General features: G+C 40.5%; 1 protein-coding gene across 2 annotated transcripts in view; it reads right to left on the bottom strand.

Annotated features, from left to right (window-relative positions):
• LOC101874699 (sodium channel protein type 5 subunit alpha-like) overlaps positions 1–17,154 on the bottom strand; it is a 168,495-nt gene that overhangs the window by 60,206 nt on the left and 91,135 nt on the right. The window contains exons 16-17 of one of the 2 annotated variants that reach the window (XM_005150025.3): positions 9,337–9,804; positions 3,502–3,510 (exon numbers count right to left, since the gene is read on the bottom strand). In XM_005150025.3, coding sequence (XP_005150082.2) covers positions 3,502–3,510; positions 9,337–9,804 — 477 coding nt within the window. The remainder of the gene's footprint in view (positions 1–3,501; positions 3,511–9,336; positions 9,805–17,154) is intronic. The other variant, XM_031049886.2, reaches the window with a different exon arrangement.

The raw sequence follows: 17,154 nt of genomic DNA, 5'->3' as shown, positions 1-17,154 counted from the left end.
AGAGGACTCGTGCTATGCTATGTTTCTTTACAAGTGAATTTTGTTGGCAGACTACAGCGTTTGCAATAATGATGTAAATTGTCTGAAGTCCCACCCTAAAGCTGCAACACATGAACATAATTTAAGACCTGCACATTCCTCAGAGAGGTTATGAAAACAGGAAAGTCTAAAGTCTAAACCTGATTATTCAGGATTGGTCATCCCCACTCTCCACTGTATGCCACTTGGCACTTCAGCAGAAACAACCAGACATCAGGCTAACCTAGTGGAGTGATTATTGTTCAGTTTTGAAGCCCTTATCTACCCCTTCCAGTCTTTTCTCCTGCCATTCATCTATCCAAAAGCCAGAAACAACCTGGTGCAAGGGGAGCACTAAAACATCAGAATTAGAAGGTGCTGACCATATTTGCTCTGTGAATCCATCTGGAGCTTTTTTTTGTTTCTCTTGATAACCCAGTCTTTATAGGGACCCTGTTTATTAAAACCCAAACCACTAACACATACATGCAGAAGAACAACATAGGCAAAAGAAGCTAAATACAAGTCTTTGAGTTCAGAAACAGCGTAAGCCTGTAGCCCAGCTCCTGGTCAGGTGAAATTATGCTCCCAACTTGCATGTCGACAGGACCCAAGGGAGTTTTCAACTGGTCTGTCATCTGTCAGATTTAAGGTCACCAAAGTTTGAAGTTACATCTATGTAGCTGAACACAGAATTTGTCCTCCTGGGGGACATAAGAAATACAATTTTCCCCCTGAAAGCCACAGGGTATTTGGAAGAAAACTGCAGTAGCTGTTCTAAAAAATAATGCACTTGTGAGTGCTCAACTGGATAAAACCACCAGAATTTGGCCCTTACAATTCAGAATGGTTAAGGCTAAGACAAGCCAGCAACCACAGCTGCTCAGCAGAGGCTGTCAACAGCAAAAGCTCCCCCTGAACCAGCTTGACCCTGGTGTTTCCAATCATCTTGAATAAAGGTGAACTAAAATGTTACCAGACAAACACCATTACAGACACTAACTTCTGGTCTCTGAACAAGCACTGGATGCTTTGCCAAACATCATCCCTCAAGGAGGGAAACAGCAGTTTAGCAGTGCTCCTTCTTGGATTAATCCAGAGCATTTTAAGTGTTTGAACTCTGGCCCCAGAGGGACAAGGCACATTATTTCTAATGGCTTCTGTCTTGCTGGCCTAATATCTTTTCCCACATTGGGCAACACACTGCCCATAATAAAAGATAGATTCATTATTCTAAGGGTTGACTCTTAAAATTAGTCTAAGTGGGACAACTTGGCAAAAAGATGGACTGCCAAAGTTAATTTAGCCTGTTATCAATTCAATAAGCTTAAATAGGCAGTGAAAGCGTTTCATAAGTGTTCATTGTTCAGAGTTCAAGCTAATACCTTCTGCTAAATTGCATTTTGAAGTTTAATCACAATCTACTTTATGTTTCTTTTGGTAATTGGGATCTCTCCACAGCATAATATGAAGAACTCAATTTAATGGTTTCCTCTTATGGAAGTTTACATTTTGGAAGTTTGCCTCAAAGTGAAGTGAGAGTGCCTGAAATAACCCAGAACCTTTCCTCCAAATAAGGCAGTAATATTTTGATCATTAAGGAAGTGTCACATTATTACAAGCAATAGCAACAAAATAACCATTATTTCAAGTTTTGGACCATATTTTGGACTGCAATTAATGGGAGTAATTTCAAGCCTCCAATACACATACGCAGTGTCTCACTTGGCACAGGCACTATGGGGGAACCAGCTGCTGTTCATTTCATCCAAAATGTTAAATGTCGGCATTTTCTTTACCAAAGGGAGAAACAGCGAGAAATGCTCATTTCTGGGCTGCATTTTGCTCCAGGGAGGGATATGGATACTGGGAAATGGCATCCAGTAAGCTGTGACTGACGTGTAGTCCACGGTCTGGGCACTTGTCCAAATGCATGTTGTCAAGCCCGCTACGCTTGATATCGGCTCTTTCAATGCCAGGTTCCCCCCCGCTACTTTCTCTCCTCCATCATCTCCTGTGTTTCCTGCACCTTAGGCATTATGCTGTGGACAAATATATTTCCCTGCCGCCACATACTGAATAAGCATCCTAAAACCTTTGTTCTCAGTGTGACTGCTCTAATCACGTCAGCAGAGATCTGACACAGAGCCTTCTTCTGCCCCAGCATACTGAAGCAAAATAAATGCAAATGTCTTTCTGTATGTAGAATCTGAGATGAGGACATAGGTGCTTTAAGTCTATTGCTGTGATTTACAGTTCTTTTTCTAATGGCCTTGTTGCTATTCTTCCAAAGACAATTAATACAGAAATGTTCTTATTATATTGCTAAAAATAACCAGCAAATAATTGAGTTCTATGCAGTTTTCAAGAAATGCAAAACAAAACATACAGCTTAAAAAGGGAAAAATCCAGGCAAACTATGTGTGTAATAATAATGAAAAAACTCTGCTATCTTACTCAATGATCAGAAAAAATATTGGCCTAAATAAAGCTGACAAGAAGAATGCTGTAAGATTTATTGTATGCTGCATGCACGTATACACGTGGGCTCACTGTCCTGCCAGTAAGAACTGGAGAGTCATTAACAGAATTCAAAGGTATTTCATCCATTTGCTCTAAAAGCGAACATGTCCCACAGACTGGAACTAAAACCAGACAAAATACAAATTTATATATTTAAATATAAAATTTTTATATTTATAAATATAAAAGACTCTTTGAAAGGGTATTCTGGTTCCTGACAATAAAGTATATTTCCTGCAGTAAAAGGCTGAATTAACGTACCCTGTCAAATAAACACATGACTTCATGGCACCCCTGATTTATAGGTGTTAGAATTATTAGGAGAGTAAGACATTGCCACAAACAATTTTATATCAAAACCTTTATGCACTGGCACTTTTATGGCAATTTTCAATAATTTCAGCTACACTTATGTCAACCTGGAATAATTCTATTGACTTTTACAGAGTCACTTCAGGTTTAGGAGCAGGTCTGTAATGCACAGAAATTGTACAGTAAAATTTCCACTATAGATGAAGGAAACAGATGTGTGTCCAGATGCAGATGGTGAACTCTCTGTTACCTGAGACATATCATTCCTTTTTTTCATCCTACAAATGATGTATCATAGCTAAAATAAACTTACAAACTCTGTACAGAAATTAGCGCTTGATGTCTTTGACTCAGTGTTATGAGAAAGGTCAACCATGATGATCCTAATCGTGCTTTCTGACCTCAAAATTATGAAACTCTTACTGGTAGAAACATGCAAAAAAAGCCATCAGAAACAGTTTCACCTTGTCAAATGAAATAAAATGAGTCAGTAATTCTGAAATAAATACAGGGAAGAAGAGAATAAAAGTTTGGGAAGTTGATCTGGTTCAGGGCAATATAGAAACTTCCATTGAATAGAGACTGTGGTGGCAGTCAGCCCTACCATTGACATGTACAGAGAAAATTATTCATCTAAAGTCTGGAAACCTGTTTTTCCTGGGAGACAGTAGAGCCAAAGAGGGGAGAACTGCCAATCGAGAAAAAAATATGAGCATGATTGAGAAAGCAAGGTGTGCTCTGGAGCAATGAATACATATTCTGTGTGCAAAATCAAGGCAATATACATCCCTCGGGTCCTGTGTGCAGATCCAGACTTCTTGAAAATCACAGCAGGGGTCTTACTTTACCTTGGAAGGGTCTAGGAAAATCACACTGAAAAGTGCAGCTGTGCAGGTAGAAAACCCCGAGAGGCAATGAAAGACACTATCCCCTTCCCGCAGGCAATATTCCCTGCCAGGTCAGGGAAAGGTGAGTTCTACCAAGCACAGCAGCAACTCGCTGCTATTGAAGGATTTCCACAGCCAGGGGTGAGCCTCAGGCTGCTTTGCAGTCTCAGGATGGCACAAATTGGCTATGGTAGGAACTGGGACCTGGTTGTTGTGCGTGGAAAGGCAGCAATCCCACAGTGTGCGTGCCTGGTGTTGAGGAAGGGGTAAGAAGCTGCAAAGCACTCCATCCTGGCAGCAAGCAGCCAGCACTTTCCATATGACCCAATTAGCCACTCCGTTGGAACAAATCAATAATGGCATTTTCTAAAGACAAGCAGGCAAGTGCTGCTGGCTCGGCACTGCGCTGCATGTGAAAATACAAAGGTGTTATCTCTGCGGAAAGCATCCTTGCCTGACTTTCCCATTGCAGAGGGGGCAAATGTGATATGTGGTCAAAAGCCACTACCCACCACAGCATGGTTTTTCTTCTCAGTGGCATGCTATAGACAGATCAAATTGAGGGCAGTAGTTTAAGTAAGGCAGCACATGTAGTAATTCAATTAAAGAAAGGGGAGAAGGCATTAAAAACCCTGTCGGGCTGACTCAAACAACAAGGAAATGGTAGAGCCATTTTCTTAGATTGTACTAATAAAATTTACTAACTGAAGGAACTCATCAATGCAGAAAAGGATCCAGATAGCATGCAAAAAGACCTGGACATCATTGAGGTTGTGGGCAATCAAAACAAAACAGAGTTCAACACCATACTTTGGGGACTGATCCAGGACACCCAGCAGTACTCATCTGGAACCTCCTTTTAGACTATTAATCCCAGGATTCCTCTGAACCATGACATGATGTCACTGTGATAAAGGTGCACACCATTCTGGGTTACAGGTGTGGGCACCCTGAAGATTAAGGAATACTAAAATGGCTATTTTTAAGATTTAAATTTTGGACTTAGATATCTAATGCAAATAGTACAAACCCCTCTGATGTCTGAAATGTAGCTAAATTGCAGGTAAGTTCTGGTAAAATCCACTGTGTTTGGTGGACTGGACTGTGCACACTGAATTGTCCCATCACATTACTGTCCCCACAATCTGGTCCTTACTCCTTCAAGAGACTGAAAGTTGATGTCACACATACAAAGATGGTCTTTAGAAGCAACTACAAGGCACTTTACAGAGGTTCAGTAAAATAAATTCCACATTTTAATCATCTAAGGAGCCAAAACAGGAACTAAAAAGACCCTTGCTGTTGAGCTTTTGAGAGCTGTTTTCCTTCTAGGACAGCCCATATTTAAATTGCACATCTTGAAGCTAGGGCAAAAATGGAAGACAGTTATTCTTGTTCTCATTATGAGGTTAAACATACCATCAAATTCTGAAGAAATCTTGTGGACTGACAGGGAGAGACTTCCCCAACACTATGAGCAGGGCAAGCAGATGGGTTAGATAAAGACAGAAGCTAAAATGTTCCACCACTACACGTATCATACAGTAATGTCAAGTGTCATCACACAGTAATGTCAAATGAACTCAGTTCAAGGCAGTCTTTTCTCAGACTCACTCCTCTTCTGCCAGCTTCTTGCACCTGTGCTGACTTATTGTTCAGCTTTTCTTTTTGATCTTTTCACCATATGTGTGGGATACAGGCATGTGTCTCCTGGCTCTCCGAGCTGGCAGAGCATCTCACTTGCATCTCGGCAATCAAAGGAGATTTAGAAGCTATCAGGTGGGCTCACTCCTTTGAAACCCTCTCAATGACAGTACCACAAATTGGTAGCTTTCAGGAAGACGGCTGCTGCCAGTGTAAGCTCTGATAATAGAAATGGCAGCTGAAATTTAAACTTAGGCATTTCTATTACTCAGAGGAAAATGTGTAGTCACAGAAGGGTTTCTCATCATCTGAAATTTCAAACTGCTGTGTCTCACATTGTGGAGCCTATTTCTCATACCCACAAGGGCTTTCTTTAGAGCAGTTTTATGCCTTTCCGGGCAGAGCTCAGTATTGGTACAGGAACTGAAAGCTGAGCTGATCACCACCCTAAAATATCCCATTGGGATCAACAACTTTATGGTTCTGCCTGAGACCAGCCTCCCTTTAGCCTCTCTGTTATGATGGATGAGTCCAGACTTATGGGAGTACACAGTGAACAGGATATGGTCCAGGATTTTCAATTCACAGAGGAAGTGTAAAAGACATGTAAGGATTGTGTATGTTTACCTAGCCATGAACATGAGGGGCATACATACATATATATACTTTTTTACGCATCTCTCTTCACCTCCTCTTCCATGCTATCACACCAAAATCTACATGCAAGAGGAGGAAGGCACATTCTGGCAACATTGCTAAAGGGTTGCTAAATTCCAGATCAGCCAGCAACTCTGAAAGGAAGCAGGGCATGTTGTCTTCTCCTGAGAAGTAAATATACATATATATCCTCTTTGTACATACTAAAATATTTAAATATGTAAAAATATGGATTATAATTAGGGGAAAGTTAGAATAGATTTGAATGTTTAGCATACCCTTGGTAGTTCTTGCTTCGTTTCTGTATGATGCCCTCCACACAAAAAGATATTTCGCTGTAATTGTGCCCTTTCAGTGCAATCATGTAAATTTTGCCCTGGTTCATGTTGTTCTTTCTTAGTGAGCTCTGTCATGGTTATCATGGCCATCCTGGAGGGAAGGACAAAAGGAACCCCACGGAGTTGGGGCTTGCAGAATTAAAATTTCTGGGAGTAAGTGGGGGATTTTATTCCCCGGAGTCCCACAGGGCTGGCCTTGACACAAAAGCTGTTATGCTGTAATGCCCACAGCTGTATATCCATGGAACAGGGATTTCATACTGACCTCCAGGTGCAATAATTTCTTTTGCAGTAACCTACATGTTGATCAAGAGAGGGTTTTTTCATGTGTCTGAAGACCACATGTCTTTGGAATGGGCACCATTAAAAATGACAGATCTTTGAATTGTTTGGGATCTGTCTTCTCATGGTTCTGCTCCTTATGGAGATGTTTACAGCTGTACAACTCTACTAGGTTTTTGCAGGAAAGCAAATGCAAAGCTCATCACACAAATATAATTTCTGCTGTTTTCTTCCTGGTTTTGTTTGTTTATGATGCCAAGTGTATTTCAAGTCTTTGAGTTGGAACCCCCTTGCATGCATACATTTTCCTCTCTTTAAATCTAACAAAATTTTTTGCTGGATATCCGCACTTGCTTCTTGTTTGTACCATTTCACCAATAAACCCTCTGCCCTGAAGACAAAGGCTGAAAACCATTGATCAGGACTATGCACAGGAGAACAGCAGTGACCTGCAGCAGCTGCTTGTCAAACACTGAAAAACACTGGTGACAAAGCTAATTAATACATTTCTCAACTCTATGCCTTCTGTTTAATGCACACACTAGCAGTAAACTGCATATTTCACTGCAATCCATATATCTTGTTGTAATGTGACAACATTAATGTTTATTGAAAATTTTATTAAAAGATACAGTGTCAGATGAGTATTTCGGTTTGCTTCTCCTACTGGGTTTTATTTCCTCCTAGTTTGTTTCTCTCTAAATCCTCAATGTTTATATTACATGTGATAATGATTCTATACTACTGAAACAATTGGAAGTTTTCTTAATATTTTCAAATTAACTTTCATTTATAATGTTCCGTTTCACTAAAATGTCTATTTCTCTACATCGGTGCTTTCCCTCATGACTCTAATAGATCTCACTGAAGGTCTAATTCTGTATTTAATTGCTGTACAGCATAAAATGGATGGCTATCTGTTCTGTGTACCAGTACCTACATGGACACATTGTGCAGCAAACAGAAATACGCATTTCTATACTTTTAAGCTACAGTAAGATACAAAAATCCCAAACCCTCCATGCTCTATGCTACAGTTTAGGTTGGAACTGTAAACACTGCTATTTATCTTGAGGAAGGTAGAACACAGTGATGCAACATACATATGTGCATATACACACACTTTCAGTTCTCACGGACAATTACATTCAAAGTTTCAACAAACCTTTACTTTGCACTTCGAAAGAAAAAAAAACTGAGAGTTTTAAAGATTGTGACTCTGTCAGCTGCAGCAGAAATATGTGAATATCTTTAAAGGCCAATAAGAAACAAACACCCCAAAACTAACAAACTAACTCAAAGCTCCAGAATGAAACATATTTATACACTATTAAACACTTCTATACTAGTCAGTATTTGCAGATTGGTTGATACTAAAAAAACTATCTACTATATTAATATTTCACTTTTCAAGTGTACTTTGCTTGTAGGTTTAACTAATACAGCGCTGGGAATAGAGAAGGACTTCAAAGGAAAAAGTAGCTATTATCCATGCCACCCACAATGATCCACAAGTCATTTCAATAAAAGCATTCTTTAAAAATAATACACAAAAGTCCCTAAAAGTGTTTATCAGAAATGTCAGACTTCTTTTTTTGTTACCTAAATGTCTACTGGGATAGTGGGGCTTTATGATAAATTTTTCCAAACCCTTTCCATTCAGCCCCCCTGATCAGTGTGTAAGATTTGGTGATGAGCAGATGTACTAACACTGAAAATATTTCTGCCATGGAGCAGCAGAAATCAATTTTCAGCAGCTAATTTGTGCCTGCCTCCTGACACAGAGTCCTTCCTCAGGGTGTTTTTAGGACAGCCCTTCTCTAAAGACATTTTGCTTCAGATCTTTCTTCCCCTCATCCAGGAGATCAGGGATCCCTCATGACAGTTGGATCTGAAATAGGACCTTTGATCCAGCACATGCTGACACTACAGGTCTCAGTCAACATCAGAAGATGCTGGATCAAGGCTGAAGGGTCGGGAAAATATTAACTAAATATGGTGTGTGGAGCCAAGAGATAAATCTGGTAGAAAGGCAAGAGAGGGAGAAAAAGAGAAAGTGAAGTGTTCCCTTGAAGGTTTTTCTTCTCAATTTTACACCAGCACTTTGAGTCACACAGATTTTTTCAGCCTTTACTACTGGGTGCTCTAGGGAAAACAAAAATCTGCTATGTTGCACCAATGAACAAGCAAATAACTATTTTTCCTGTGTGAATATATACCACGTCATATCAACTTCAGACTCCGAACTTTTAAGAGAACTACCTGGCCCTCGATTCTTGCTGCACAAATCAAGCCAAGCCATTACCCAGTTTTGCATACTAAGAAAATTCCATGTTGTAGTCTTGGACCTAAAATTTGTTCTGTAACATTCCCATGATTTAGCTGAAACAGACAAAAAAAAAAAAAAGCAGTCTCCTGTGTTAGAAAGGGTTTAATTGCTTTGGTTAGAAGAACTAATCTAAACAAGCACAAAGAATAGAAAGAAAGGGATTGTCTCTTGTTGGAGACTGGATTTTGCTCTTGGATATGCATCTGTAACTTCTTCTGAAGTTAACAAGATATCAAAGGCAGGATTAAGCCATAGGACATTTGCATCACAAGCCATGGATCCAGATCAAGGGTCGGAACAAGGCCATCTTAATAAACTGCAATTAGGAAACATTTTAGTTGCCTACCTGCTCCATTTCCGTAAAGGTGCTCTGCTCCTCGTCTTCCTCCTCAATATCCGACTCTCCCAGAGCAATAGGAACACAAATGGACAGGTCAGGATTGGTCATAAAATCATCATCTGTAATTCCTAGATGTTTCTCCCCATTTTTATTCATTCCATCCTCAGCGTGGTTCTCTTTGTGATTCTCCATGTCTTTGCCAAGCTCAGCAGTTGTGTGACTGTTGACACAATTGTTAAGGGCACCTGTATTCTGGGCAGCAAGCATCATCATTGCTTTCTTTTCAGCTGTTGTCTTGGGGTGCCGGAGGACATTGCAGCAAAAATCCCATGTTGTGTGTTTCACATACTGAAGACCCCTGTTGATCCGAGCAAAAGCAAGCTGCAGGTTGTTCATCTCCCCATCCTCATCTGGTGCCGAGAGGTTGTCAGCACTGAAAGAGCTTAGCAGCAAGGCAAGAAACAGGTTGAGCACCTGAAACAAATAAAGTTAAATGGAAATCAATGACCCTTAAATGTGAAGGTTTAATGCTTGTTCTTGGAAGCAGGACTGTCTAAGTCTCATCTCATCTGTGCCACTGTAATAGCATCAACGTTTGTGGAACAATGTATAATTATAGGTGGTTTCAGTAAGAAAAGGAGGTCTGCAGACATTTCCAAACACATTAATTTCATGTGCAGAGGTATAGCATGGATAATAACAATTCTGACATTCCTTTCCCTCCTCCAGCACCCCAAAACACAGACAAGATAAAGCTCAGAAACAGAATATAGGATAAGATTTTAATTGGAAGCTACATAGTGTAGATAGTCTTTTAAGTGGTGGTCTTGTTCCTGTAACTTCAGAACTATTTACATTTGCTGGTAGTGCACAATAAGATTAGACAAAACTATACATTTGGGTGACATATTTGATGATTTAAATCTCTTTTTACCTTCTTTCCTCCCTGACTCCCTACCAATTATACCCAATAAATAAACCTAGCTTCTTCTAGAAGGCTATTTCCAGTAATACATCTTGCAGACTGATCACCAGTTGCTGTGTAGAGGACATTACATCTGCTCGTGGTCTGAGAAGGAATGAATTACATCTTTTATCTGGATTGACAAGGGCAAAAAGCTCTAACTGGACATAGATGCCTGGGATGACAGGAATGGGGTAAAGGTGACTCAAACCAGTATCAGCTAAAATATATTCACCCCAAATATGCTAGGACCATATTGCCTGGTATCAACTCATCTGCTGCCTGTACAAGGTGGGTGGATGCCAGCTCTGTGGCACTGCAAGGGAGAGATCAGTGCAATAGTACTTCTGCCATTCCAGCAATAAAATGGACATTCCAAAGATATTTTCTCTGTGATCTCTTAATACTACTAGAAACACTTGCAAGTCCACTGTCTTTTGTCCTTCTGATAGTATTTTAAATCCATAAAATCTGATAGACCAAAATAAACAGTATAAAAATTACTTAACTGGGCCTTATCAAACAGCCATCAGCTTTTGCTATCATCCTACACACTGCTCCCTCTTATTTAAAATATTCAGAATATATGAGCTGGAATTTTGAAAATCTGGTCTTAATCACTCTGGTGACACTGCATTTAAAGTGTCCTGTCAGTATTCTTTTGTAAAGTACTCTCTGCAATTACTGCGATTATAAATGAAAGCGGTTGGTAGCAGAGCAGATGCCCATGTCTATTATGAACTACTGAATAGTCTATTGCTGCACTGAGCACTGCCCTGCTCTAAAGTAAAGTGAGACTAAAGCTAATTGTTTCTTAGCTGGTCCATCATACTGGAGTGTCACTGACAGCTTGTGTGGGTCTCCTCTTAATCACTGCAGAAGTCTGGTATGAGTCAATATTTCATTCCATATCCCACTTGGAGGTATTGCAAGTGATGCTGTCTGATAGGTAGCTGAAAACCAGAGTACTGGATATACTGTCAAGCAGGTGGGAGGCCATTAGTGAAGGAGTCACTGGCAGAATCACTTTAGCCATTTTCAGCTATGTTTGAGATAACCACGTTGCTACAAGTATCCTGAAAATAAGCACATGTATACAGAAAAGACGCTGCCCAGATCACCAGTGCCAACAGAGTCTGGAACAAACCACAGCATATGTGTTCTTCCCAGTGGCATCCCTAAGGACATGGGAAGGGGCTGGAGGAAGCGATGGGATAAAGAAATACAGAATAAAAAAATCATCTGAACTTTATCTGTTCAGTTCTGTTACATCAACACAGGTGTCCACTGTTTAAGGTTATCAGACATCTGTAGCAGACCCACAGGAGATGTGTGTCCTCCTAAAACTCCAGCTTTAGGGCATGACAGGGTGCTTTAGCAGACAACAGACTGGCAGCATTTCGGGAACTGAATTACTCTTTAAGGATGTCAGCTGCCTCCAGACTCAGACATCAAACCTTAAGAATCTAATGGGGCATCCATTTCAGTCAGAAGAAATTTGTTGTGTAGGCAACGAAGCCTGACCAAATACAGGTGACCATGTTAGGGTTGCATGCATCTGCCCATATGTAGTCATCTAGTGCCTACTGACCCTAGCATGCCCAAGTCATCCTGGGGCAACTGGCCAATAGGACACACTGCTATGGGAGATTTTGTCAGAATATTAGGAAGAAGTTCTTTACTGTGAGGGTGGGGAGGCCCTGGCAAGGTTGCCCAGAGAAGCTGTGGCTGCCCCGTCCCTGGAAGTGTTCAAGGCCAGGTTGGATGGGGTTTGGAGCAACCTGGTCTAGTGGAAAGTGTCCCTGCCCATGGCAGGGGGTTGGAACTAGATGAACTTTGAAGGTCTCTTACAAACCAAACAATTCCATGATTCGATGATATGTGTTTAGATGGAGGCCAGGATGGATAACTTACAGCATCCTCAGTGGTGCTAGACAAAACTGGGTCAAGACCTAGATCTCTGCAGACTCTAGTGGTAGCTCAGACAGCTTTTCCATACATGAACACCTTCACGTAGGCACCCAAATTTTGTCATCTGAAGCTGAATTTCACCCAATGCTTCATTAATTCTGCTGTTCACATAATACCTTGTTTGAAATGCCTCGTTTTCTTTTCTGTATTTATTTTAGATGTCAAACTACAGTTACATAAGTTTATCCAGATACACCTGCAGTTGTATATAAGAGGTGGTAACATTCTTAGTGTTGTTATTTACCATGGATTATTAAGGTAGTGTTGTTTGCTTCCCAGAAATGCAGCTGACATTTTACACAGAGAGCTATTTGCGCTTCATGCTTTTAGCCAAAAATAAATTTCAAATATCACTCCCTCCCTCCTTTATGAGCAGGTAACCTAAGAGTTGCATTGCTGGGTGTTCCAATACAGTGAATTGATGTGTAAGTACATTACGTTTACTTATTCCCCCCATTTCACAATACACTGTATTTTCCAGAAAAATATATGCTCAAACCATGACACACTGCATTTCCCTTAAAAGGTTACTAATAATATCCAGTCCTCCTGGTTGCTAATACAATTCTTTCAATATAAGTAAAAGAAAACTAAAGACTAATTCAGTTTTTAAAAGCAATGGCATATTTGTATATCCACACAGATCCTCCTAAAGAGAAATCTCCTTTCCAGTGACATTGAGCAGCCAGACTGTTGAGAGCAGGTAATTTTTTTGGTCTTTGACGTTAGGTATCAAATGACAGATGCACTCAGAGGAACCCCAACTCCTGCAGCACAATGATTTTAGTTAGGCATTTACCCTAATGACAATGTAGTACACTTTCATAGGCTTTCTCACTTTTCATGTCTTTCCAAAGAAGTGACTGGTTGTGCCATTATAAGGCACAAATGACAGATTAATCCAACCTAATGTCAGGTACCTCTCTGTGGTGCTTAAACTGGAGGAATTTTCCTATGATGTCTGTAGACAATGGAGATAGTCCGGCATCCCAGGAGATGCTGAAGAACTAAACCATCTCTGATGGTGCCTTTTGAAGCCTGAGCTAGTTTGAGTTTGGTGTTTCACAGCTAGATTAAAGTTAAGGCACTGACCAATGCAAGCCAAATAACTAACATGGAATCACAGAATATCTCATGTTGGAAGGAACCCATAAGGATCATCAAGTCCAAGCCACTGCTCCTCAGAGGACTACCTAAAACTAAACCATACAACTAAAACGATCATCTACAACTTGTCAAACACAGCCTGGTGTCCAGAAAACTGTTCTTGGTGTCAGTCTCACTCTCCATGCTCCGGACATAGGTGGCCAACCTTTATAACCAGTTAGCCTTCACCAAGTTAGAATAGAGCTCCAGTTGTTTCAGCCCCATCACTGCTGTCACTCAGCTGCATAGAAAAGGCCAGAAAGCCCAGCACCATGAGGTGCCTGCCAGGATCGTTAACTACTCATTTAATACTTATTTTTTTTGTGGATAAACCAGGACCCATATATCTCAACCTTTTCAAACTCACTTCTCTGGAAGTGCCTGTTAGACACAGACCAGCATGAAGCTCTTCAGGCACTCTGACCAGTGGAAGAAACTGATTTTCTTCCTTTCTGTTTGTTTTCTGATGGTGGAGGACATCTCCACTGCTACTTGGCTAGCACAGATGTGAAAAGTACAGTTTTCTCTTTGGAGACCTTGAGGACTTCTAGGAAGCCTAATACAACATGTGCCAAGCATTTTATTTTGTGTAAAGTAGCAAAATACATAAAGCTGCAAAGAAAAACTGCTCATAAAGGAAATTTCACTGCTTCAAGGAAGTGTGAGATTAAGAGAGAGACCTGTAGTAATAGGTCATCTAGCCCATCTCTTTGCTACTAAAGGATTATTCCTTTCATTGGAAGTGTATTTTCCAATCCTTTGTACATTTTCATCCCAGGGCAAAGTTTACTAACAGAGAGTACTCCTGCAAAAAGCAATTTATGTGATCAGTTATTTTCTATATTATCTTTTTTATTATTTCAGCTATTTGTGCTTGGATAAGAAGCTTATATCTTCCCAGCCCAGTTTCTCTTTATCCTGTAATCAATCTCATAATCCCATTCTCGTGGTATCTTAGTTTCTTGCTGTCAAAATGCTGTCAAATATGTTACCCCAAGTATTTAATGAGGTCCTTGTTGCCATGGGCAGGTGGGAGAAAATACAGGTCGGATCAGAACTGATCTCCTTGGTGTTTCTTGCCCAAGATCAGCTAGGAAAACACACTGAAATGGGGATATAGATTTTATGCCTTGCAGCCACAGAACTTCCCAAGTGGACTGTGTTTGATCCTACAAGGCAGGTTAACAGTTGTGGATGAGAGGTTTGTAGGGCACTATAGTACCAGTTTGTTGCAACAGGATCTTTTTCTTATCAACTCTGTGTAAATCTATTTGATGAAATAATTGGTTTGTCTGTTTAAATATAAGAAAATGCAATAAAAACAATGCACCAAATTCAGCCTATCTCCCATCCAAGATCCTTAAGCTACTTTATGTGGTAACAAGAGCGGATGTCCTCCACAGGAAACTAAAAAATGCAAGCAATATGGTAGGAATAATCATTGCATATGCAAATACAAAAGTGGCTATAACTTTGTCTGAAAACCAAGGGCTTCCTGATCTGAAAATCTTATTCTCCATGTACTATATGAGAAAGGAGGGTGGGATGGTGAGTGGAGGCAAATAAATTCTTTCCACTCCTAAAGCCACAGCACAAAAACAAACATGTTCCCGCAGGTTTTTAATCAGATATCAAAACAACACTAATTCACCAGCATAGTAAGAGCTCCATGAGAGCTGCCATGGACTTCTTGAACCACTGTCTAGACAGAAAAAACGTGCTGTCAGACAAGTCCAGTTGCAAACCTCTCCCAGAAAGACAGCTGCGTTTAGGTGTTAGGCAGCAAGACAGCTGTATTAAAGGCTTGACATTCCCCAGAAGCATTAGGGAAACTATGGAAAGTTTATTGATTACAAACCAAGAAACAATTACCTTTGTGCTAAGTCAACAAAAGTGTTTAGCTGTCATGGCGATGAGCATGTCAAGACAATTACAGAGCAGGACTGGACTGACTGTACACACTTGTGAGTCTTTGCTATTGTTGCTCCCTGAAAGCAGTGACGTAAGAAACACCTGTATTATCCCTGGAATATTTTCGCTACTCATATGCTAACACCACCTCATCAGCTGCTCTACCAATTACTATACAGCGACTAGACATGAGAAAAAAAACCTTAATTTTGGAAGCTTAAGCTCTGTATTTTTTACCCAGATGCCACACCAGACCTAACCGTGCATGGCTGGGCTCATATGCGGGACACTGCCCACGCAAGGCAGAATGAGATCCTTGAAGTCGTCCCTTAAAAATTCAGATCCCACACCTCCCCTGAGAGGGGAACACCTAGCCGTGTCCAAAGATTGCGCTGTTTTGCACTCAGTCATCTACAGGCCATCACGTCCCTTGGGCAGTCAGGACTGGAGAAAAAGAGGTAATTCCCATTCACACATGGCAGAAAACATCTCAGGAAAGATAAGCCACAGAGAACTAAAAGGACAAAAAAAAAAAAAACAACCTAGAAACGTAATAATGAAGAAAAAAATACCCTAGTGATAATGGGCACAGTAAATAATGACTTCCCTGCAGCCAATATATTACAGCAAAGCAAAATCAATATGAGGGTAGGCCCAGAGACTAGAAAATTAAATCCAAGAGTCAATAAATAATTAATATCAGCTTTGTGCCTTTTCTTTTTTTAAAACGTGGAAAAGGAAAAGCATTTCCATTAAAATGTTACTTTCTAAGCAATTTCCCAGGTTTGATGTAATTTGGGTTCCATTACAAAATCACACTTTCTTACTAAATGAAATGCGAGAAGGATACCTATTTAATGAATTTGAGAGGTGTAAGGAGGTTCTGATTTTTTATGTTTTGCAAATGCAGATTGCTGGGAGGGCAGAACAGAGCGACAGAGCTGTCTGCTAGCCAGGAAGGCTTATTTCAGGAAAGCTACAAAGTAGATTTCTACTAGTAATTTTGCATGGTATGAAATTTCCTGCCTTTACAGCACATGACTGGGCTTGCAGCTTTCACATACCTCCACTGGAGAAGACCCTTAACTCAAAAGCATAAAGAAATAGGGTGTGAGGGTTTACCAGCAGTGGTTTCTTAGTGCTTCCTAAATACTCAGGGAGTTATTCCTGTTTTTTTGCAAGGAAGGGAAGGACGTGGATGTCCTTCCTTTCTTCACACAGTGTATGTCTACAGGGTAAAGCTGGCACTGTGTGCTGAAGAGAATTACTAAACACATAAGCACTTTGTGTAGGACTGGCTACCAGCATCTTTCAAATCAAGCATGTTCTCAACTTCACAATGAAAGCAAACTTTTCTATTCTGTCATGATGATGTCATCTTTGACTACTTCCTTATATCAGGAAATAAAAAGATATTTTGCTGATGCAGAAATTTGAAAATTGTTTTATTTATTCATTGTATGCTGCATGCCTGTTTGAAATCCCAGCAACTGGGGTTGCTCAAAATCTCCTTTAATGTAAGACGGACATAAAATTGGGAAAGTAAAGGAGAAAGTCAGTGGTGTAGGCTGTCCATCAGAGCATTCTTATGGACATCAGACTGCCAGTCTCCTAGAGAGAAGAAAGGAACTGAGACCTAGGCAGCTAGTCCATTTTGTGAACTGAAACTTGCATCTGCAGTAGTAAACAAAGACAAGCCAAGGCCTGTTCTTCATCCCTGAGGGTAAGCAGCTGACCTCCCTTCCCCAGTCTTCTCCCAGGGCAGGATTGCTTGTGGCTGCTGTCCCCAGAACACCCAGGCACCAGCTGGGACAGGGTGGCCAGGGAATGTG

This window comes from Melopsittacus undulatus, chromosome 1 (assembly GCF_012275295.1).
Source record: "Melopsittacus undulatus isolate bMelUnd1 chromosome 1, bMelUnd1.mat.Z, whole genome shotgun sequence".
NCBI lineage: Eukaryota > Metazoa > Chordata > Aves > Psittaciformes > Psittaculidae > Melopsittacus > Melopsittacus undulatus.
Note: the sequence above shows the minus strand (reverse complement) of the source record. Positions and strands in the feature narration are given on the sequence as shown.